The sequence below is a fragment of the Ruditapes philippinarum genome, unplaced genomic scaffold (genome assembly GCF_026571515.1).
Source record: "Ruditapes philippinarum isolate M1 unplaced genomic scaffold, ASM2657151v2 ctg6370_1_1_1_1, whole genome shotgun sequence".
In the NCBI taxonomy this organism is placed as follows: Eukaryota; Metazoa; Mollusca; class Bivalvia; order Venerida; family Veneridae; genus Ruditapes; species Ruditapes philippinarum.
The window spans coordinates 70,100-95,801 of record NW_026859847.1 but is presented as its reverse complement, the minus strand read 5'-3'; the positions used below and the strand labels follow the sequence as shown (position 1 = coordinate 95,801).

The window sequence follows — 25,702 nt, the reverse complement described above, 5'->3', positions numbered from 1 at the left end:
GTTTCAAACTACGTATTTAAATAATTATATCTTGGAAAGGTGCATCATACATTGTGAATCCTTCTTCAAAACAGCGTCATGAGAGTTATTTATATATTGCGTCAGTGACGTACGTGTCAAAAAAATGAAGATCGTGTCCGCTTTTACTAATTTACTTAAAGAGAGCGGACCGGTAGATTAGAGATATCGAGGGGGTTTCTTATGGTTTATGTACTTTATCAAATACAGAATTTGATTTAGTTCGATTGTATAGGGAGCTATAAGCTAAACCAACCAGTACTGGTCAATGAGTGTGAAATTTCTTGCTCAAGGAAATAACGACTTGCCCCTGACAGGGTTTAAACCCGTGCGGCAAGCGACCATAAGATAACTAGTCAGGCACGTTAACCACTCTGCTAAGCCGCCACTCGTTTGATTTGACAATTACATGTCACGATAAATCTAAAAATAACATATTAAACCTTTAGAAAAACTGGTGGCTGCTTTAACAGACTATAAATGCTACCAATTGTGGTTTGAACACCTCAATTATCCATTCTTTAAATAGAACTCACGATCATTTGTCATTTGTTAAGCTTTTTTTGTCAAACCATTAGTCTTCATTTGGGTAAATGGTTTTCCTATGGAAGCAGACATGTCATAGATAATAGCTGCAGGATGTATAGGTTTTATTTTAGCATTGATATCTAAAAGCCAGCTTCCAAAAACGCGAAAATGTAATAATAATATTGAGTGTTTTTTTATAAAAACAACTTTATTTTCTAAAGGAAAACACTTCATTTCATGGCAATCTAGTTATCACAAAAAACATGTATTTTAATAAAATAAGTTTGATAATATAGAGGATATTTGTTTGTTTGTGTGCAAGATGAAATTTTATTTCATCGAGTGGGCTAAAGTTCATGAGATGAAATAAAATTAAATCTTACACAACAAACAAACAAATTTTCTTTTTATTTTATGCTTAAAAAACAAGTTAAAACGAAATTTCCTTAACATTAACTTTAATATTAAAATCTGTTTTCCCCACGGAGAGGCTATATCAGTCGAATTTCTCATAAAATACAAGAAGCCTTGGGCTGAAAAATAAGTTCCTCAATCAACGTTAAATGGCGGTGATATTATTTATTTCATTAAAAAAAATATGAATGATTGCTTGTTTTAATAAAAAAAATTTTAGTAGAAGAAAAAGTCACACCATTTGACCTTATTTCCGTTACTTACTGCGAATTTATATTAGACCTGGCCTTGTGAAATGTAAGCGGCCGCCATTTTTAAAAGTTGTGTATTTCACGGGAGGAAAATAATTGTGTTTGATTTAGAGGGATACCATTTGGATTTGTTATCATTTAAGAAGAAAGAAAACTAATTTGAAGATTGTTACAGACAATAGATAAGTGTTGACAGATGTTTAAACATTTAAAAAGCGGCTAGGAAATTGGAAAATATGGAATTGTCGAAACGCTGCCATACGGACGCTGGTTTGTTTACATATTTTTCGTGCTGATGGCTGCCATTGCGTTCCAAGTTTTCATATTGCATTAGGCAATTATTGCGCGTAGGATACTTAAATATGCCCACATGTCATCAAGAGCAGTTTTGCATGTGGAAGGCATTGTATTCAGACTGTAAAAATGAAACAAAAAATTAGAGATGATATTTGGTGATTGGTAATTTGAATGAATTGAAGTAAGTATCCCTCTTTTCATTGCTTTTCAAATCAAGTTATTTATCAAGTTTAGCTTTGCGTTTCTCTGTCAGAATTGTCAGCAAAAATAAAATTGAGGTACCACATGGGGAAAACTTGAAACATTAGTTTGGTTATTGAAAAGTGTGAAATTATATTTTGATAATTTTCACTATGAAAAAAATCAAATATAATTTTCACGGATAAAATAAGAGTGTTTAAAACGATATTGTCAAATAATACAAAAGTGAAAAGAAATTCAGGCTGACGAGATAAACTAGAATTTGACATTCCCTTTCAAGAACAGCGATTAACTTGTGATGGCAAAAATTTGAAAGAAGACTTGTTTTTTTTTTTTCAATGCGTTTATTTAAGGTCGCCGCGGGAAAGCCCATATGGGCGACCGTACACTCAAGTCGGGCCATCCTAGAGCGTCCCGCCGAGATTTTTTCGTCGATTTTTTTTCCAGCTTTATTGGTGGAGGAAGACCCCAGGTACCCCTCCGGGCATTATTTCAGGCACGAGCGGGCACCTGGGTAGAACCACCGACCTTCCGTAAGCCAGCTGGATGGCTTCCTCACATGAAAGATTTCGACCCGAGTGAGGATCGAACCTACAGCGGTGAGGGACCTGTGATCTCAAGTCAGCGACCTTAACCACTCGGCCACGGAGGCCCCAAAGAAGATTTGTATAAATTATACTTAATATATAGTAACCTTTGTACGGAAGCGTTTCGGTGCCAGATTAATAATTTTCAATAAAAAATATTTACGCCTTCGTTTGAGATAAAAAAACAACTTTATTATTAGTTAAAAAGCCATGCATACATAGAAGAAAGTAATAATAAAGTCCTACTTTGGAGTTATAAAGTCCTACATAGATTTTATAAACTCCTTAATACGGTATTTTTCTCATACAAATGAGTTATTATCTTTACAGAACATTAAGAATTGGCACCAGGACGAGTCCATACATTTGCGAGTAGATTTATTCAAGAAAAAACAATTTTACATGTGAAAATATAATTTGACACAAATGTTTTTTTTTATTAAATAGGGAAGAAAAGAAAACCGTCAAGAACGTCCAAAACAACAACATGGAAAATGTTGCAAACTCGGTTTGATTGAGCCGGTTCATTGGCGGTACTGGTAAGTGCAAGTTACCTTCTACGCCACCTAGAACCGGCTGAAGCAGAATTCAACATTTAAACAATGGTGAGATTTTGAAGACATCATGTGCATCGAAATAACAACATGTAAGTAGTTTAAGCTTTACATTTCAATTAAGTTACGTCTAAATTAGAGTTATTCGTGTTATATACATTTGGTTCAGTATCTTTGTAGAAACGCTTCGGTTGTTTGCAAGAATTCACAATATTATTGCCAACATATTGCCAAATGTTTTTTGTCGGAATGTAATCAAAGTGAAACAATTATTCAGTAGAAATTGTAAACATCCATTTCCCGTGTAATAACATTGAAAATTGAGATGAAATAAAATACAGAAATAAGTTTGCGTTTATTTAAGGTCTTTAGTTTATCATTCGTTCCGTATACTTTAATGTATTCACATATTTGTATAGAATATAATTATTTGAAAATTAGGAAAAAAAATGTAAACTCCTTATAATATTTCGTACAAAAATATATTTCGACATATGTTACGAAAACCATTGTTTCCGTGATGCTACTTCTGTTATATGCGCTCTGAAAGCATTGCAAACACTTGGTCTAGTTTTATGGAAGACATGATTATTAACCAATATTTTCTAATTTGATGGTAGCATTGTTCTGACATGTTTCCTATAAAGTCGGTAATTGGCACTAAGTTCGTTCACAGAATCGAGTAGATCATTATTATTTGGCCCTTCTCATCGTTTTGTGTGTGTATCGAACATGAAAAACATTATGAACACTACGAAGTTTTATTAGAAAAAGCAGTATGGGGAATTTCAATAGATTGTACATTATATTTAAAATGGAAACAGACAAAAATAATTGATGACTTTCCTAAGAGTTGCTTTTTCATTTATAGAAATTTTTTTTTTTAATGCCGTTATGCACGAGAATGCACCAGCAAACATTAGCAGCCGATATCAGTATGTCCTGCTGGGGTCCTTGCCGGTGGTCCTACGTTGGGGGATGCGTTCATTGAATGCTAGCCTGCTTCCATGTTGATCTTGTTTTTTGTTGGTTTTTGGGTTTTTTTGTAAAGTATAACCGTTTTACTTTCCACCTATATGTTTGACTCCTAAAAGAATGTTTACTTATTTACTTATATATGAGATATAAGAAATGTATAAACGATATAAACAGCAACAATCTTTCAAATCTTTTAATAACTTAATATCTAAAACACTTCAATCAGTACAGCATTATTTAAAGATAATAAAGCACATTTAAAAAAGAGATATTATTTTATTCATCGCGTTCGGCTCCAAATGAGTGCCAAATCTCTGTGATGTCTTGGTCCATTCATTCGTGCAAATAAAGACAGAATCTGATGATAAAGTACGCTAATATAAGTAAAAATTAAAAAAAGAAATTAAAGAAAAAAGCTAGTAGTTTAAACACATTTGCATCAGTGACTTACAGTTATATACTTACATTTTGTATTTACAGTTCATTTGAAATTCAAAATGGATGTATGTAAATCAACCACATTTTATGTAAAACCTCACTGATTTATGTAAAACCTCACTCAAAACATTCTTCTTCCTGAGCATGTAATACTTTAATTGCCAGTTACTGTCAACTAGATTATGACCCTATACATTCAATTGTACACCTGACTGAACAATACAGTACAGATATGCGCACTTTATGTAAACAAACGTTGCATTGATGATCAAACTGAACTCTTATTTCAAATATTACTACAATACAGATATGCGCACTTTATGTAAACAAACGTTGCATTGCTGATCAAACTGAACTCTTATTTAAAATATTACTACAGTACAGATATGCGCACTTTATGTTATCAAACGTTACATTGATGATCAAACTGAACTCTTTTTTCAAATATTACTACAGTACAGATATGCGCAGTTTTTGTTAACAAATGTTGCATTGTTCAAACTACGCTACAATGTCGTTGTTTTATAATTAATAGAAACATACGTATTTTGATGAAATTATTTGTATTGTTAATCCAAACCAGTTTTATGAATATTGCTAATATTAAAAGTCGTTAAGGGATGCTTCAAAACTTGTGGTTTGGCAATCATAAAATATACAGGCAATCATATTCTTGTATTGACCACCTGTCATAAATGCTTTTCAACTATAACCAAAGAATATTAAATGTACCGCTCAATAATATTAAATGTCTGTTTTTTAAACTGTTACATACGTCTGCATTTTACATTAACTATTTCAGGAAACAATTAGAGTCTTGAAGACATACTGGATGATGGATCGTCTGTGTCGTTTCATATATCTCGTATTCTTTTCTTTATTGACAGATACTCATCAAGCAGGTGCCCATCTTTTGGCAATGGCAAACTTGTATCTGCACCTATGACCTTCGCCTATGACCTTCGTTGTTGTTTTGAGATTAATATATGCACTTCTATAAATCAATTATGTACATTCAAGAGTATAACAATTGTATCACAATTCTGTTTGGCCTTGTGTAAAGTGTTCAAATCCGATGCAAGGTGGTGGAGTTGAATAGTTAAACTGAAAGTAAAAAAGAAACATGACAATAATTCATCTGGTAATGTTTCTATCTTATGAAACACCGGTCCAACGGTGTTTTTAATTTCCGCCCTTAATTTTTTCGGGCTAATTTGGCAGTATTTATGGTTTCAACTGTTACAAGAGCGAAAACTATAGCTTCAGAGACCATCTGACTGACTCTGCAAATGGGATTTATCATTGCATTTGAAGATCTAAAAGTCAAAGTTTCTGCCATTTTCTTGATTTACCAGGGTTACCAATGAGTATACAATTAGTATCAAATCTTTCAGCAAAAATGATAGTCATGGCGAATCCTAATGAGTCGATTATTTGAAGTGAGACGGTAGAATTTAATTTTTTATGGCTTCTTTACTTCTGTCTGAATGATTTACTAAAGTTGAAAGATGCTACAGACTAAATAAAACAGTAATCAAGACTGCAGTCAAGTTGTTATACAGCGAGTATATGTGTATGAGTGATAATTCTATGCGAGTTCATACGATATTTATCAAAAAAAATTAAAAAAGAAAATCCTGATAAAAATGAATTATTTTTATTATTTTCGTAGTTTTATTTTGCCGCAAAATTGTACTACTGAAACCTATTAAAAAGTAAATGCTATACCGTTGACTCTTGTTTTTCACTGCATTTCATGGTGTTGTTTGAATGATCGTTACCGATGTCACCATTCTCTCGTTCATTTGAAGCATGGCTGAGCAAAGTTGTAACAGTTTCAGTAGCCTTAATATAAGACGTCTGTAATGGTTTAAAAAATATGATAACTTTTATTATTGCATTAAATCATACTGAATTTTCTCCAAGTAAAGAAACAATAAATTGATGTAACATTGATTTTTTAAAGATACATATGACAAAGTATGCCATAGCGTGAGACATTAAACATCATACAAATCATGGGTAGACAAACAAGCTCGTATTAACAAGACAGCTTAGATTGAAGTTCATATGCCAACTCTAGAAGAATCTATAGCTGTCAAAATATTTCAGCAAAATGACTGATATATAATGTTCTTATCTTTTATAAGTAAAGACGATGTCATACCTTTTCTAAAAACTTGGTTTTTGTGCATAAAAACTCTATACTGGCCATAACAACAGCAACGGCAAGACCACCAACTAGAATGTAGAATATCCCGGCAACATTGCTCAGAGAAAGTTCTCTTTTACCAGAGGAATCCTACAACGTACGATCAAGAAAGGTATATTTGGATAATTTAATTTTCATTTTTGTTTATGAAAAGGTTTTAAAGATGATCATATAATCTATATTATTTATAGAATTAACAACATTAAATCTTTGTTTTGCAAATAATATTGAAACTGACACGTACAATTGTGCCTGTTTTGTTCAGGGTTTGGAAAACTTACAGAGCTCATGGCGCAGACACCTTTGTCCTTCCACCAAGTTCTTTTTAACTTTGGTAACATCTTCCATCAACATAAGAACTGCCATGTTCATTTCATCACTGTCAATCATACAATGATGCACTTCATTTCATATTTACATTATATACTCTGGCTTCTGTATCAAATATCTTTACATATGTGTGCAAGTTCCTGTGACAGTTTTGTTCTAAGCTACAGCCATAAAAACGCAGTACAAGTATGTAACCTGCCACATTTTATGTACATTATGCAATTATTATTCTAATATTCAGATACCATTACATTAAAGCTGGTTTGATAATGAACATACATAAATATTATTTGATTTTAACGTTCAGTAACAGTTTACGTTCAACTAGGATTGCTAATGATTAAATAAAAAACTTAGAATGTCAACACACCTCAACGGTGAATTTTTCCGTGTAGCTATGCCGTATCCTTTGGAATTTAGGTTAGGCCCAACTTTCATCGTGTCACATGGTTCCTTACTGTTTTCATACTCATTTAACGGAGACTCAAGTAAATAAGCATATTTTCCTTTTGATTTCTTCACCCGTTCAATACCTTCATCATTAGACTTGACGTAGACAGAAGGGTTACTTTCCATATATGCCCACATTCGAGCATAAACAGGCACTTTAGAGTTCTGTAAATAAATTTAAGTAGATCAATATATGATGCGCAATTAACAGTATGTCAAACACAACCAGACAGTCCTTATGTTATCAGTCTCAGGTCTCTTTGTTAACTTTATGCATTATATGGATCCCGCCATATTATGTAAACAAAAGGCAAACAGACAAGAAATATACAAATCATTGCTTTTGAATAGGTTGCAAAGCATTTAAAAGCATTAAACTGATTTAAATAAAGTAAGACCGCGTTGTTGAAAATTCATACGATTGATTGCTTAATTATCAATGAGTATACATGAGGTATGCATGAGAGATAATCAAATTATCCTTGACCTCATGTGTGCCTACAAACATTGCGGTTATTTGTACATAAGCGATGTGATATAACAAAACGCGTTAGCGGAAGAAAGCAAGTAAAGGAAAAAAAAACACTAACTAAATGTGTACCAATGTTCGTAATAAACATGCAGTTAGTAATCTGTAAATGACATTCAATAACCAATTTAATCCCATCGCATATTTTGCTATGTACTATGATTTATTTCTTTACCTTGAAAAATTGTTTTGTAGATCCTGAAACTAACACCCCATATTTGATATCTGTCTGCAATGATAGATCATCTGCCGACTCAATGGGCACAAACATTCGTTCAATTGTAAGAAAAGCAGCTAAATTGGCAGTGTATGAAGATATTATAATCAACACGAAAAACCACCATACAGTTCCTATCACTCGTCCGGAAAATGATCTGCAGAAATATCAATATTTTATTCATTCTCGTACACGATGATGTATGAGATGATAGTAAGAAATAACATAGTATACTAGTATTAGGTTTGACGTCAAGCACAGAAAGAACATAATAATATAATATAAGTTAAACTATCATTAACCTGTACAAGACGTTTCCAATTTACAATTGAATTCAAACGCTAATGTTCTTCTGAAAAATATTGAACGTGTACAAAACATTAAATACAACCAAAAATTAAACAACAAAATGCAATAACAGAAATCCTCAAGAACGAAACGTAATCACATCAAAATTATAAATGTTGCAGGCTTGGTTTGATTTAGCCTGTTCCTGGACGGTAGTGGGAAGTGAAAGCTGCCACCAACACCCCTTTCACCAACTAAAGCAGATTTCAAAATGTAATAATTAAAATGGCCTACATGTTTTGTAAAAAGGTCCATTGACGTGTTCTTAAGGTTGTTCTCAGGACACTTTCGTGCCATTCCACAAAAAAAACAAAGCAAGGAAAGAGACGTCTGCACATATTGATTTGACCTAACAAGGGGGCTAAATCTTGCAAATATAAATGCTAAAACAGTTAGCTAGTGTTATTGATGTACTTTTGCTGTTGAACTGTACCTTTCTTCAGACATTGAATAAAATGTAAAACAAGATGATCTTTAATTATAATGTCAATATCTTTTTAAACTTTCATGATATTGGACAACACACAAGCGTATGAATATTTCTTTTCTAAATTAACAAAGATTGTATAGAATACATACTGTTAAAATTAAAGATTTTCTCAAAATCATTGCTTAAAATTAATTGTTATAATTTCTGTGTTGAGCTTAATATGCAAAGTGGTTAAATAAAATAATAAATTTTGTTAGAATTTATGACTTTCGTTATATCAACTCAAAAGCTGATATAATGTTTTACTGCACACCATAAATATGTATATTGTCTGTCGATTAATCAACTAGGTGAAACTTGTCTCTGAACAAAGATTGAACTAAAAAGTTAGTCAGTTGCTCAAAGCTTAATTGTAGCCCTCAGTTTTGATGTATGAATACACTTTATAATACTGTAACGACGCTTTTTAATGGATAATCGTGACGTTTATATTTTTTTCATAATACTGCACGTTTGTAATGTCACTTTTCATTAGATAATCGTGACGTTTATATAGTTTTATAAACACGGCCGCTGTCAATTTTATAAGAAATATCACACTTTTCTAAAAAATAGGGCAGTTTGCTGTATTATAAATTAGTTATAAACATTCCTGACAGGTTATATGACGTATATAAACAGTTGCTTGCAATATAAACTTCGCCTAACGGCTCGGGTTATATTTCCAAACAGCCGTTCATAAAGGGCCATTTTTAAACCTGTTAAAATATTTATAACTAATAATATACACAGTTGCCGTCAATTAATGAAGAACTCTTATTTTGTGTTCTAAAATAATGCTATATAAACATATAAACGGTTGTTTGCAAAATAACCGTTTATATAGGGTCATATAGCCTGTCAGAAATATTTATTACTAATAATAAACACTTTACCTCGGACAAGAATCACTTCCTTGTAACATAAGGGCTCCCATGGCAAACCATAAGGAGTTAAGTATTCCAAAATGATCTCCTATTGGCCCGCTATTAGAGGTATTCCATTCAAATGGACTGAATCTTCCAATCAAGAATAATCCAACACTCACTGAACTGTATGCAAAAACAATACAGATCCAAATTTTTGTCTCTAATGGTTCCATAAATGAAAATACCCCTGGTTTCATGATCTCCGGTTTCTTAATCATAATACTGATTCCGAAATTCATAAACGGTTTAGAGAAATCAACGACCTTTTCCCTGTCGTAAGTAATGGTTAATGGTGCAATACAGATATCTGCTTGCTGGAAAAGTAAAATTAGTTTGTAGTTTTAAAACAATTCTAGAATATAAAAGTTAATAATATTACACCAAACAATATTCTTATTATAATTATTACGCAAATAAAAAAAACTAAAATAAGTTTACAGATAAATTTCTGTTAAGAGTAAAAGTATGGTTTTTTATTTTATTTTTTTAATATTTGTTGATAAAACCAATATGACAAATTATTTTCAGTCAATTTAAATGTTTTAATGAATCAAATCCTGTAAAGAAAGCTGAAAGAGTTACTTTACAGTTCAGATAAATGTTTAAAAAAACATTCAATTAGATATATATATAGAAATGTAGATGAACCAAGTTTTAATATTTAAGTTAACTTACAGATCGCATTAATTCCCCAACCATCCCGTCCCACGTGCCATTTTTTAACTTCGCGCCATATTGCCCGTCCTTAACAATTTGCAGCTCGTACTCAAATTTATATTTTTCACTTATCTTATCCGCAAGATCCTTCACGTAACCTGGAAAAAAAAGAAATACTTTTTAAGCAATATAACAGCATCTAGAACTTTCACATAATTACTCTTACAACAGACATTAATCTACACAACAGCAGCGAGGTCCTTTACATAACCTTACAAAAAAAAATATAGTACTGTTACTGATTTAGTATTTTGTATGGAAATCAATATACTACTTTGTTTACTTTTAGTTTCTTTTATGATAAAGCATTTCAAATTGAGCGCTTCTATCTTCCGGTAATAATAATGTAATATAAAATATGTTTACCCTCTAGAAGAATTGAAAATGCATTCGTTTCTAAGGCATATCGTGTCTTTAAAAAATATTGCATGTAATTAATAATGATGTATTATTATCAAATAAATATGCACTGTGGTATAGATTTAGTCAATATAAATAAACAAACAACGAGTTTCTTTTAGATGTAAAAACAGTTATCTATTAATATTGATGTAATTGGATTTTGACTCGAATTATCATAAAACACCTTTGCTTCTTATACATAATGATAGGATGGAAACGATGAAAGTTTTAAATAATATGCGTTAGCCGAAACTGTGCAAGTGATGAGAAACTGCATTTAATATACATTGTAGTATCGGTGCACTTTTGAACTAATTAAGAGCAATACATTAACTATATTTACTGAAATACGATTTTTATAATATATTTTTATATCAGTTTAATCCAACCTATAAAATGTACATGATGTAGGCACAAACCCATTCATAATAATCTGCTATTGCGTTCATTACAAAAAGAATTTTTACGAAAATTTGCTAGTATGTTATTTACATTTCATGCGTTATTGCATATGTGCATGATTTAAAAAGTCCAGTTAATTATAGAAAAACATATTATGCTAAAAACAAAGAGATAAAAACTGATCCAGGTATAACCAATATCCCTAAAAATGGAAAGAATAATCAAACCTTCATATCTTTCATTTCCAAGCCAAGCTTTGCCAGTCTTTTCATCCGGCGTCTTTTTCATCAAAAATGGAGCTGCCTTAAATAAAAAAAAGTAATGTCAGATGTATGACTATTACAGGTTTGTCTGACGAATGCGCCTCCTTTTCATAGTCCACCCTATTTTAGCGGTCTTTTACATACCGAAAATGTTAATAGAACAAAAAAGTGAGAAAAAAAACAAGATGTCGTATAGTCTACATGATAAAGATGATAGAAATACAATAGAGGAGATATTTTTGCGTGCATGCACCTTTAACACACATTTTAGATAAGCTTTGTACTGTAGTGTAGTATATCATTTTTCATTTTTGTATATACATTTTTATGACATTTTGATAATTATATAAGTTTTAAAGTTCACGTCATCTACATCTTAATCATTTTCTAGCGATCTGCATTGATGTTTGATTTCTGAAAATATGCATATCAAAGGTTTTAATTTCTATTGCATTTAACAGAACATTGTTCTTATTATAATATTTCGTATTCAAAGGATGCTTTTCATCTTACTCAACGGGTGAAATTTTTAAAAGAAGTAAAACTTTTTAACAAGTATATGGTCAGTCAAGCCTCCGCGTTCGCGAAATATTTCCAAGCACTTTACTTCGGCTGACAGACTGCAAGGTTTTCATATTAATATCCTCAACATATATTCGACTGTTCAAATCATGAGCGTTGCCAATATCTATTTTAAAATAAAGAAGTTTTAATGAAAGATACCGTTACATCATTATATCAGAAAAAGCAATATCTATAGATACATCAACCAATATATCTTTATGTTTTTGTGGAAAAACAAACTCACTATAATACTTGTAATAATGATAGGTCTCTCTTCATTAGGATCGTAATAATCATCGTCAGGATTGTCATGCAGGCCTTTAAATTTTAAATCACTTGGAGTCCATGATCCAAGCTGGAAGACATACAAATGAAAGATGAAAGAACCTCTCATATAAAAGATACTTCGATTTTCGTGAATTAGAATACTATCAAATGAAATGGTACTGGATCAACATATAGTTTAAGTATGTTTATATGTCTTTGACGTTAGAGAAGAACAATTATAGTATGCAACTTTTCTCAACAAGAGAGTATTACGTCCAGGAATACATATTTTTATTTTAGATTTATTAACATATTCAAGATACAGTAGCTTCATCAGATTTTCTGTAGCACCGTTTTGCCGGCAAGAACTAAACATGTAAACAATATAATTACATGACTGTATAAATTATTTGTTATATTAAGTATGCCGGTATGCGTATGCTAACGCATACGCGCCTTGTTACGTATTTGTCAATATTTTCCTCTAACTGTAACGGATACATATATATAACTTATAAGGCATGCGTCAACCTTAATTACGTAGTTTTAAAACGCTCTCTTAATGTATTTCAGTTTAGGAGATACACTAATAATGTGAACAATATAGCCAATATACATGTATATGTAATAAGAAGATCGAAACTCGAGGCTGTCTGATTCAAGATAGCATAGTTCCCGAGTATAAATCACACTGGTGGGTGTTTTGATGTTCTTTCTCTTTTGTAACATAGACAAAAATAAAGATGTTCCCTGTTATCACAATATGAAACCCCAGAAAAAAGTAACCCATGAACGAACATCTGAACATGACATTTCTATCGCAATCCTTTTCTCCGCAGTTATATTAAGTTACCACCTAGAAAAAATGAGCCAATCAATGGGTAATCAATTTGGAGTTTGGCACTCAATTATGTATATGATGTATACGATTTAACTTTGACACATTTTCAACAGAAAGGTCCCAAAACTTTGATACAACATTTATATACATACCTTTGTTGGTCCAGTGTCAAGGCCAACAGTAAAAACATTTAATCTATAGTCCTCCCGATATCCGTCCTCATCAAATTTTATACGTCCCGTAAGTCCTTCGAAATCAAGCTGAATAATATAAATATGGAACACTATGTCGTCTCATCAAATTCATTTTATCTAGAAACTGTTATAAAAATTGCCTTGTAATGCTTTTTCGTTAGGTTTCTTGTTTCAAATTAGGATAAATATTTTGATTTTTAAGTTGCCGTATCATGTGAAATGCCGATGATTTAAACAGAAATACATATCTTTAACGAAATCTTGTGCATTAAGTATGATGAATAAGATCAACAAGGAAATGCCGCGTTCAACGAACGCAGCCCCTACACGACACAGCAACAAGAATCAGTGGCAAGGAGCCCAAGAGGATCTAAAACAAAAACAAGGTAGAGCACAGAGAACTTTGCCCTTTGACTCACGTGTTTGTTCTTGTTCTAAAAAGTAATATTAATAATTGCATCATAATTATACAATATGCAGGTCTTTTTTTTTTGCCTCAAGTATTAAACTGACAAATACGTTAAATGATTTTAGAAGTTGTAAAATTACCGTTTTTATATGAGCCATGATAGCTTCCCCATGCATCCACGGTATAGGTGGATTCGTTGTACACGGTATTCCTTTTGTTCTGTTGTTATTGTAAACCTCTTTACGTCGAAACGTAGATTTGAATATTTTCGGGTTTTCTGTCACCATGGCTTTTAGAGCTCTTTCTACCACAAATATCGCATCAACGGCCAATGCAGCTTCGTACTGAACAGAACAGAACATTTTTTTAATAAAGACAGATAACAAGGTTAAATTTAAAAATAAAGGATGATTAAAGGTCATATCATTCGCTTGACATTGTGTGGATGATATAACTTTTCCCTTTACATACGGGAACCAAACGTAATTAACATTTGCCGCTACTGTAGAGTCAGGCATCAAATCTGTTCAATCGGGACAGGCTCTAGACTGTTTATTTATATCTTTAACTTGATGCTCTAAATTGATCATACATTTTCAAAAGTCTGGAAACTGGACAAGTCCATTTAAGAAAGTCAGTTTTTGAAGGGTATTTTAAAGTGTGTACAAATAGGCACAAAAGCAAACAAGTTAAAGAAAAAAGCGATGTTACTCCATGTAATTTTTCTTCATTAGAGTTATTTCATCATAATTTGTTCTAAGGTCCCCAAAGTTTCCGCGTTACTTCATGTCCGTCTAATGGCTTAATATTATTTCACGTTGAACAAACACAAATGTTAAATAAACCATGAATAATCTGCAAGCAAGCTTTCAATCAAATTGTAGAGGATAAATGCATTGGTGCACATCTGACTCAATTTCGCGTTTTAATGTTTTTCCTGTTGGAAAACAAAAGCATTTGTTGAATAATCAGATATACTTAATACTAACATATGTGTTCTGATGTGAAAAAAAATAATCCGGAACTCGGTAAATGTTTGTTTTTCCGTGCTAATCCCCTGGTACAAACAAACTTTTACATTTATAACTTCACGATGAACTACCGGTCATAATAGATAAGTCTACTGTTGCACTTTTTTCGAGGCTGTAACTGTAAAAGTTTGCTTGTACCCCAGGATGAGCTGGGAAAAAAATTCTTTACTCCGAAGTAAGTCAATTAATCATACATTAAAACATCACCATCACGTCATTACCGTTAATGTGGTATCCGACAGTGTGTCTCGTGCATCTGGAAGTGAACTGTGGTCAATATTATTCCATTCTTTAATAAAGTTTGTAAGAACTTTGCTCTCTAAGTCAATTAACTGGAAACCCGTTATGTTTACACCTCCATGAATATAACGGCTCATGTCCATATTTGCGAAGTCCTGTAGTGTATAAATACATTTTGGTTGTTAAAGATTACCACCGACTGTCTACTTTTAATATCAATATATAATATATATAATATTTATAATATATATATATATATATATATATATATATATATATATATAAAGAAACTGTAAATATTGCTCTGATGATGCGCAAAATAACATATATTTTCTTGTTTCTTCGCCTAACACATTAATTACGTAAACCTAGTTTTGTATCTTTATAATGAACATTTTGTTATTTAAACTTGCCTGGGAAGGGCCTTCATTAATGTTGGTAAAACTTGTGGCCAACCCATTTGCTTCAAAACTGTTAACATACATGTTTCCTTATCCGTATTTATTGTATTCTGTTTTGTATTAATGTAATCTTTATGTTACATGTACATGTTTCAAGCAATAAAATATGATTAAATCAAAACCGACTGTCTGGACTTACATGTACGTGTGAAACATGTAAATCCCATTAAAAACGACAAACTTGTTCTTTTCGAAGCAAATTCTGTTTGCTAACCTAAAAACAGGGTTAAGCTTGACGCTGAATGCTGCGTAACATTATTCACTGAAAACGATATATCTAGAGCAACACGGTTCCCGTTTTGAATGGCGGGAAAAAATTCCCTGTAAAGTTTTGAAAGGTAGAGTATATTTTTTTAGTATGTCCTTAAATTTTATTTGGGGTTGTGGGCGAAAAAAAAGATTATTATTAAAAGTTATTCTTGCTTTTTTCGCTTTAAAAGTTAGGCCCCCGTACTTCTAAAAAACGGGAAAATCAAAATTTACAATATACAATTATATATTTTGAAAAAGTTTTTTAATGTAGCATGCTATTCGTAAACACATTTTTTAAAAGAAAAGAAAACTTTTAAAAGCAACTCATTTTCAATCTTAAAACAAATATATGCGGAAAAAAAATTTATATTAAAAAAAAACAAAAAAATTTCCTCTTCGATTTATTCAAACATTTCAAGGAATTTAAAAAAAAAAAATGTAATAGAATACTGATTTAAAATGATAAAGTTTCATTCATTTTAATATAAATTTGTTTTGACATTTTAGATCTTCTCATGTAACCCAATAGCAATTTTGGTTATCCGCATTATGTCATAAACCATCTCTTATTGTAGACAAGCGCCGCCATAAAGACTGGTTCACAATCATACATCATTTCACAAGAACCATCTTTTCTGACAATCAGCAAACTTTAATACAGAAATACAAACTTTGTTGTAATGCGTTAAAATGAGTATAACATATCGATCATGTTTATAATGCTGTATCATTTAAGAAAAAATATTGTGAATAGAAACATTTAAATCTGATAAGCTTACACACACTAATCAGTCATTTTCGGAAAATAAGTTGTGATAATTATAGTATTTTTTTCTCAAGATAAGTATCTTTAAATGTTCACTTATTTAGCCTTTTCTATAAATCAATGCCATCATTTTGGTTTCAAATTTATAAGCAATTTGGAGAAGAACTTCATAAGATTTGATATCTTTCATTCTAATTTCCACAGCTTATATTAGCTGAATCTTTATTATCATGTATTGTGTATGTTTTGGAATAAATATGTTTGATAAAAAATAATTTTGTTTAAGTTATTCGATTTATACCATTTTATTTATAGCTTTGTTAATTAATTCTACATGTTCTACGCCGATCACTGAATATGCATGAATCAAAAAGTGGGTGGTTACATTTAAGGAAAGTATTAACTGATTATAGTTCATATCGAAGAGTCATTGACTGTTTTTGAATACACACATTTACTCAAGTACCTTTTTATATTCAATTTGATATACAATATCTGCAACTTCAATGTATGTTCTACTGTGGAAATAATAAGCCTATTAAATTGAACATATTTTATCACAACCACTTTCTGCAATCAAAATGGAAAAATGTTATTGGATAAAAAATCTTACCAATGTGGCCACAAGGTAATGGTAACCATCTTTGTTCATTCCAACTTCTGGTATCTGTAATTCAATATTTACATGTAACGATATTATAAAGTTACTGTAGTCATCATTTATTTCAAACATCAGACCTTTCCTTGTTTTTATGTGACAACGCAAATGCTATACCGCATAAAAAATTGTTTCATACTTCAGACTTTAATTTGTTATTTCCCACTTATTAATTCAAACATATGATGCTGTACCATATAAAAGTTGTTTTATACTTAAGAACATAAGATTTATTCATTAATTACATATTCATTAAAACATATGAAAGAGCAGATTAACATAGTACATGCGTTGTTTTGCTGCTTATTGGACATACGCATGGAACTTCCGAATTTCTGGTAAGTATAATTACTAACTAATTAGGAATACCTAACGCGGTCTTTAGCCGTGATTCTGTTACAAAATGTTCTGATAAAAGTCGAGTAAAACCCTCATTTGAAGCCGCGTACGATAAAAAAACGTAATGCGTTTGCGAAACAGCATGGATACAGACCAACCTGCGCATCCGCGCAGTCTGTCTAGGATCCGATGCTGTTCGCTTGCAACCCTATAACAAGTAGAGAAACTGATAGCGAACAGCATGGATCCTGATCAGACTGCGCGGATGCGCAGGTTGGTCTGGATCCATGCTGGTCGCAAACCCATTATGTTGGGTTTGTCGTGACGCGGCTCATTTGTAATATCCTAAATGTATTGCTTCATTCATGATATGCACTAACTTGTCAAAAAAACGTAGCGCACTGGAAGAAAAAAAAGAATTATCAGGAAAGGGCATATGATGTTCAACAATGCTACACTCTAGAAACAACAATGTTCCACAACAAATAGCACTTCCGAAAAAAAACTTCAAAAATGCCTACATCATTCCTACACCTAACTTAAGAATAGTGTGCTGCTCTTGACTTTAGCAAACTGCGCAAAATATTAGACGGAGTTCATCAAATGTAAATATGTGCATATGTAATATGGTTCAAACATATAAACAAAGAATTAAACTCACATATAATCATATTCATATAATATCGAAAAGTTATCTCCCGGGAGATAGAAGGCAGTGAAGATAGCAACGAATGGCAAGATGAAGCTTTGTGAATTAAGCAAGTATCTCTAGGGACATCGATGTTCAGTTTACATACAATTGTTCTCATAGCAAAACAAAAATGATATCTCTAAGCATAAGCCAATTATGACAAGAGTTGAAAGATGTAGAATATAGCAAAAAGAGTATTCTCTAAAGAAAAAGGAAAATATGAACTTTTGAGTTTAGTTTTAAGTTTTGTAAATTTTGAGATTTTTTACTCACAATTAATATTAGTTGAACAATGTTTTATTTATACATTGATATCAACAATATATGACCGTTTATTGAATTGCCAATGTAAGATCGGAAAACAAATTTGATATTACAAAATATTGATAATTGCTACACAGTCTCTTTGTAAGTATGAAATAAACATGTTTTGACTTCACCAAAGTTCATATTCATGTTTAAAACGTCAACATAGGTCTCACATATAATATATATGCGTAAAAGTAGCAGTATTCTTAAGAAATCAACTTTCTGTTATAAGAACTGACTTATATTATTATTCTTTGTTATTAAATTCGACATTTTCCGAGGATTTCATAGGTTTAAAAATTACTTGATTTAAATATTTACTCAAATGAGCATAGTATTCTATGTTTTTTTGCGTTTTGATGCGAGTATATAATTAATATTGCTATTCATAAAAAAAAGTGATTATGTGCATGGTATGCGATCTTGTTTACCATCATTGTGTTTTTTACAAGTATATTCTGCTGGAACATCGATACCACGGGAATAATAGATCCCAATGTTGACTAAAGAAGATCACTAACAATTTATCATTAATGTTTCAGCTAGGTCATATAATTGATTTACGGGACATTTGAGACACATGGTGTTCCATCAATTTGAGACAATTAGAGATAGCATTGATGGGATAAAGCCACACAAATGGCCCATGCCTCCCGACAGAACTTTTCCTGTCAGCTAGTATTCTATCAAACTGTATTTCACAGACACATATACTGACTTGCATTTGTCACTTACAAATCCAGTTTACACTTTATCTTTTAAAGTACATGTTAAGAATTCTAAGATGGGACTGACGACAGGTTTTTTGTTCACTGTTTTGCATTTCAAACATTCATTTGAGTCAGCTTATGTTGCAGCTAATCAGTTTTGACGAAAGAAGAATTATGAAAATTTTTAGTTTGGCCTGCTTAATTCTATTTTTTTTTTAAACTCTATACTTTGTTTAAAATTAAGATGTTCTTAAAAAATGGAATCGGTCCTAATGGCAAGGTCCTGTAATACCTATAAATAATCATTCTTGGGTTTAGTGATTTTTAGTAATTTTTTCTTCGTTTGATAAACAAAAAAAACAAATTATATACTTGGAGCGGTTTGTAAGTTTATGAAACATGATAACATTGGCATTTTATTTATTAGAGAGAGCACAAGTAAGGTTTTATATAACATTCTTCATACAGAATCATCAACAACATGTTTTCAAACAATATTTCGTAAGAAAATGAAAATGATTCATTTCTATTGTTTTTATCAATATATGAAATCCTTATGGGAAAATGTGCTCGGACGACCAATCACTTTTAAATATAATGGATAAAAAAGGAACCACATATGATAATTTTTATCTCGCAATTTTTCGTAATTTTTTGTTTCGTGAATAAGTAAATGTAGCATTTCTATCACAAAAAATGTCTTTGCAAACATACCTTAATAACGTAGACATTTAACTTTCTTTGTCTCATGACCTCAGTTAATAAATGATACCTTTCAGCATAGTACTTGGTTTTAACAAGTTTAAGACATTGCTCGATTATTTATTCTTTGCGACAGAAAGTATTATATTTATTTTGTTTTTATCTACAATTAAAAAATCAACATATTATTCTAAAGGACGTCGAAATATAAAAGCGACTGACCACCGATTTTTTCGGATTTCGACGTCAGCGTACTGATTTTGATTTAATGCATTGATAAATTGCTTTTGTTTGGAAAGTGCGTCTCAAAATAGCAGCTATTAGATAAAAAAGAAAATAACTTTCATCAAGACTGTACTGATCCCTAATAACGCATGCATGAGTAAATCAATGCATTCCGTTAGACTTCAGTGTTGCATAAGTATTACGAATAAGAAAGAATATGAATAAGAAAATCAGTTTTAAGATTTAAACTAGACTTTCAAATACATTGCTGTATGAGGATGTAAATTGCTGTTGTGTCGAAAAATGTTTCATGTATGAAACAATATCAGATGCTATACAAAACACATTTGATAGCAATATTGTCATTCAAAGGCCCTGACAACTCGGCATCTTGCTGTTGAAAATGATTCAACAGCAATAAAACAATTTAGAGAAATTTGTGCTGATTATAAAGAAAACTGCTATCTACCATTAATTAATTTGTGAAAAAGTGTACTTGCCTGTCGTAAAATGTGTTTATATGCTTTTTCAGATGAGAGGTCAAACACAATAAATTTATGCTTGTCCAGATCTGCCTCAACTTTATCTAGCTGCCGTAGTTCATCATGCGCATGCGTGATATTGTATATCCTTCGCGCCACAATTTTGATGTCAAATGGGTGAAACCCGCTTTCCATTTGGTCTCTTAAGTTCGATAATACATCCTGCATATGCTGTAGACCTTCAATAATGAAGATGAGTGTCATGTATACCAATATAATTATGTGTGTGTATTCATACATTGATAACACTTGAACAACATTTTCATTTGTAATATATATTTTATGCTTCAACTTTATGAAATATTTTGTTTCTATTGGGATATACTAACAATAAACATATTAAGTACATAGTTACATAAAGATAATATTTATTCAGATATTGCAGACAATGTTTAGACACTTTTACCATCATTACTGATCGATTCTACTTCTTTCGAGAGTTTATACACTCCCAAGTTCAATGTATTTTGCTAGCTACGTAGAAATAACATTTATCTGAAACGTCGGTCATTAGCTACAAAAGCACAAAGAGTCTTCAGAATTATCAAATCGGATTCCGAACAATTTTTCCAATAAACAGTTAATCGGCAGAAGAATTTGTTTTGACAGATTCGCTACTTACTCTATAATTGACTGCAATTCCGCACACCACAGAAACGCTATTTGTATTGACCAGCTCTTTTAGAGACGCGAGGATCATTATTGGGAAGGAAATTAAGAGGGGAAAAAGAAATGTGTGAACAAATAGAGAAAAAGATGTAGATATTTCTGAGCAGTAAATAGTCATGAACACACAAAGTAGTAGAGCATATTATGTCTTTCCTTATTTTTTATTCTTTTTTTAAATATCTTAATTGCATTGAATTTATCAAAACTGATGCAACTGGTGTATCGTTTTATTTTGGGGAAAAAAACGGTCCTACTTATAAATACTTTTATGTGAGAAAATCTCATTAGGAATTGCATTGTCTTGTTGTGTTTTACAAATCACTAATACCACTAAATATTTCAACTCCCCTCCAGATATACCTGTTTGTCTGCTGACACGAGAATTTTAACCGAAATCAAATGATCAAAAGAGAAATAAACAATGCAGTGAGCAGAGCTCTGATTTATTTAATTCAAGTGAACGATTATTTCAAAGACGTTTTTACAGGATAATTATTCAAATCGCCAGTGATTATTGCACACATGAACATTACCTTTAATTTTTCTTTTTTTAGTGATTATTTAATTTTGAAACGTAAATAGATCGGTGACTTGATCTAAGGATTTATAAAACCTCGAGTCAAGCTTGTTTTTGAATACATTCGTTAAAAGTAATATAAAACGAAAACAAGAAAAAGCATCATATTTGAAAATAGCTAAATTACTTTTTTCTTCTTCAATCTAAAATAATTATTATATTTAAGTAAATTATGAAACGTGTATTCAACGCATTAAAGTGGACCATCTTTATTAACATACCTTCATCAGAATCGTATACATAATGCACTTTTGGCCACTCCAGGGAAAGGATCAATGCAAGAATGGCCAGGGAGTAGTCTGGTTTCATGTGCACCTCAAATCCGTCCGGTGATTTTGGCGTCCACATCGATGTGCTCGGAGAGAGGTAAGGCATGTGGAACGTTTTTGTGAATGACTGAACAATATCTAGTGACGTCATATTTTTTACGCCGAAAAATAGAAATACTCCATCAGCCATTCTGTCACAAACTGTTAAGAAGTAATATATCAAGGAGAACTTTAAAACGAGGAAAATGACAGTTTTATTGTTTTCAAGAGTCACCGGTTTTAAAGCTAAAACATTTACAATATTTACATAATATTCTATTTGTCAGAATAAATAGAGAATACCATCCCAGTGTCTGATATTACAAAATTTATCAGGCACGGGTAAGAAAAAGAAAAAAAGGGCGAGGCTCTTCCGAGCCCTTCATTTTTTTTTCTGCCAAGCCTAATAAATTTTAAAATGTCAGACTTTTGTTTGGTATCCTATTTATCATGTTTTCTATTTTAGTATGCGTTTGTTTCTTTAAATGTCAAATTAATAAAATGAACCTTTCAAGAACCCTTCGAGGTCATGCGGTGCGCAGTAATATTCCAAGGGTCATATCTTTTAGAAATAGTCCCACATTTTCAAACTAGTGTGGTGTAAAATAATCCATTCTCTTAATTTTATTTCAATATGTATTGATGATGTGTGTGATAAAGCTGAGAGAGACTGATAAAGTTAAAGTTATCAGGCATGCACTTTATCAACAGAAATCATTATAATGATATGATAAAAAGTTTACTTGGATAGAAACAGAAAATTACACATAGAAGATAAGATGTTTTATAAAAAGAGGATATTGAATGAGTGTAAGTTCAATACTGAATTTATTGCACGAGTTGAATAAAATAATAATATTATGCGAGCCTCTGAGATATATTATTTCTTAAATGAATTGAAAACTTGCCAAATTAATAATATCATTGAAGTATTATTATTATTTTATATAATTTATTTAATAATAAGTTTAAGACCACTTCTTTTGAGATTTAATCTCGTATCGATTACTTATTATAGGAATACAAGATTAGAATGAGATATTAAAGATTGTGTTGGTCGCTATTATTTTGAACAGTATATGAATAGTTTTAGAGGGACACAAATCATGTACAATAACTAAATGCATGCACTTAATTATTATTATTATTATTATTATTATTATTATTATTATTATTATTATTATTATTATTATTATTATACACGTGCAATTGAAAATATTTAAATTTAAAAACAGTTTATACGAATCTATTTCAGTTTGATTGTGTTGGTAGCTAGAAGCTTATTGAAACACTTTCGAATCAGTTCCTGGAACCAACCAGTACTAAGCAATTACTGTAAAGTGTAAAGGACTTATTCAAATATGTGTTACTGTCAATGACTTTATTATTTTTATACATGTATATTAAGCATATGGATATAAAAGTGTTCACTTACTTGCCGACGCTAGTGTGAAGCTATCGGAAACGTCTATTTCGTCTATGTAAGCTGATAAGGCAAAAGGATTTGTCTTAATATCATTATGTTTAGACAGAGCATATCTGAATGCCGTCTTAGCTAGCCTATCTTCCTCTGTAAAAATTGCACCTGAAATAAACAAAAGACGTTTTTTGAAGTATGCAATTAGTAGAGTTTTCTTGTCTCCTTTTTTTTAACTTCGTCAACATTTACATATTTTTTACACATAGGTCACTTAACAAGAAGTCTTGCATGCCTGTAACAAAATCGTTACAAGTGTAATAGGATGGGTATTTACGGTAATCTAAGTTAACAGTTAATCTATAAGTTATGAGTTACTATCTTTCATACTTATTGCATGGTATATACATTATTATTCTCAACCAATCAAATTGTTGCAGTGAATACTGAATTGTATAAATAAGCTGACTTTGACAATGTTAGCTAGGTTAGGTACTGTACCTACTCTGGTCAGTACAACAAGGCTTAGCCTTGAAACATTAAACTGGACTTAGTCCTAAATACAAACGTTTACGTTTATTATAATCGACCACATATAAAATATATCATAAACATAATCTTAATCAAATAATAAATATAGTTATTCTTAATATAAAACTAAATATAATTTGATTAGTATACTCATTAAATTTGTTAGGGCTTTTCATAAATTAAAAGCATTGATTGAAATTGTATTTACTAGTTGTTGTTGTTTAGTCCATCATCTTTATATAGAGACACTTATATAAATCTACTGAGCCCTGAGAATTTACTCCAGTTATAATTTGTGATCGTTTGGTCTCCGTGTAAAGCATTGATTCTCATTAGAACCTGACCACTATTACACAAGAAAACAAAATCAAGAAGAAATTTCTAGCGAATTTTAGGTATTCAGTTTCATTTTCATTGACTTTACTGATAACATAAATCGAGAACTATTTGTTAGAGGTATTAATTATTTCTAATTAAACTTTGAGTTTTAGTTTTTACAAACTTTTAGCTGAATGATCAGTGTTAATAATATAAGAAAAATACACGGGCACCATAGCTACTATTCAGCTACTGTGCTATCATTTCAAAAACATTACAGTTCAAATTTGTTGTTATTATCCAACTCCAGAATTGATGTAACAAGAACATTGTCAATATATTCCGGTTGACTGGATGACTTTACATAAAACAAAAGCAACAAAAACGAGTTTTTGGTGAGAAACACATATTTTATGTTGCTGCATTAAAGTAATAGACATTTATTCTAAATTAAAACATTAAATTTAAATGCGTTAAATCTATACGATTTTATAAATTAATAATTGAAATGAGACGTGTTTTTTAATTCTAAGGCAAATATAATACTTCTGATGTAATAAATTTCCAGATTTTCACTTTTAAAGACACAGATTATATTTATGTTTCCAGATTTTAGAATTATATCGTATGCACGTGCTTTTTCTGGCTTCATGGTACTTTGTAAAAATCCGGCTGTAAAATAACCTTACCAATAGGAACAATGACGCCATCCGGTATATAATTCTGACAATCACACACTTCCATCAACATTAAAATAAAGAAAAGTCTTCCAAGACATTTCCGCATTTTCCTTGAAATATGTTATTTATAACGCGGCTTGTTTTATTCCATCAATTTATAAAATATAATAAACGCAGAACGGGGAAGTGAATTCTATTTATGCAAATCTAGTATCTTTTTTAACAGAATGCTACGGATAAGATTTATATTTCAAGTAATTTGCATTCATTTTCACATTTTATGCTAACTGTAAACTCCATCAAGGCCTTTGCCATCATAAACCACTCCTCGAAGCACATTTGATAGAAATCCTACCAACGAATTCAGGAATTTATTTGTGATTGAAATTAGCACAATGCATCTTATATGAGTCTATTCTTACTAGATCACAAGCAAATTACTTGAGTATATCCCCTTATGTATTGAT

At 31.2% G+C, this 25,702-nt stretch overlaps 1 protein-coding gene across 1 annotated transcript; it reads right to left on the bottom strand.

The window, feature by feature from the left end:
• Positions 1 to 5,022: 5,022 nt before the first annotated feature.
• LOC132758102 (glutamate receptor 2-like) lies at positions 5,023 to 25,341 on the bottom strand. Its single transcript, XM_060749611.1, is given in 19 exon segments — positions 5,023 to 5,370; positions 5,995 to 6,126; positions 6,434 to 6,568; positions 6,760 to 6,820; positions 6,822 to 6,857; positions 7,179 to 7,423; positions 7,963 to 8,161; positions 9,718 to 10,064; positions 10,426 to 10,565; positions 11,499 to 11,574; positions 12,343 to 12,453; positions 13,359 to 13,466; positions 13,950 to 14,153; positions 15,062 to 15,235; positions 17,173 to 17,226; positions 20,694 to 20,914; positions 22,203 to 22,451; positions 23,725 to 23,874; positions 25,245 to 25,341. Coding segments are annotated over 19 exon segments (2,808 nt in total). The 3' UTR covers positions 5,023 to 5,301.
• Positions 25,342 to 25,702: the final 361 nt, after the last annotated feature.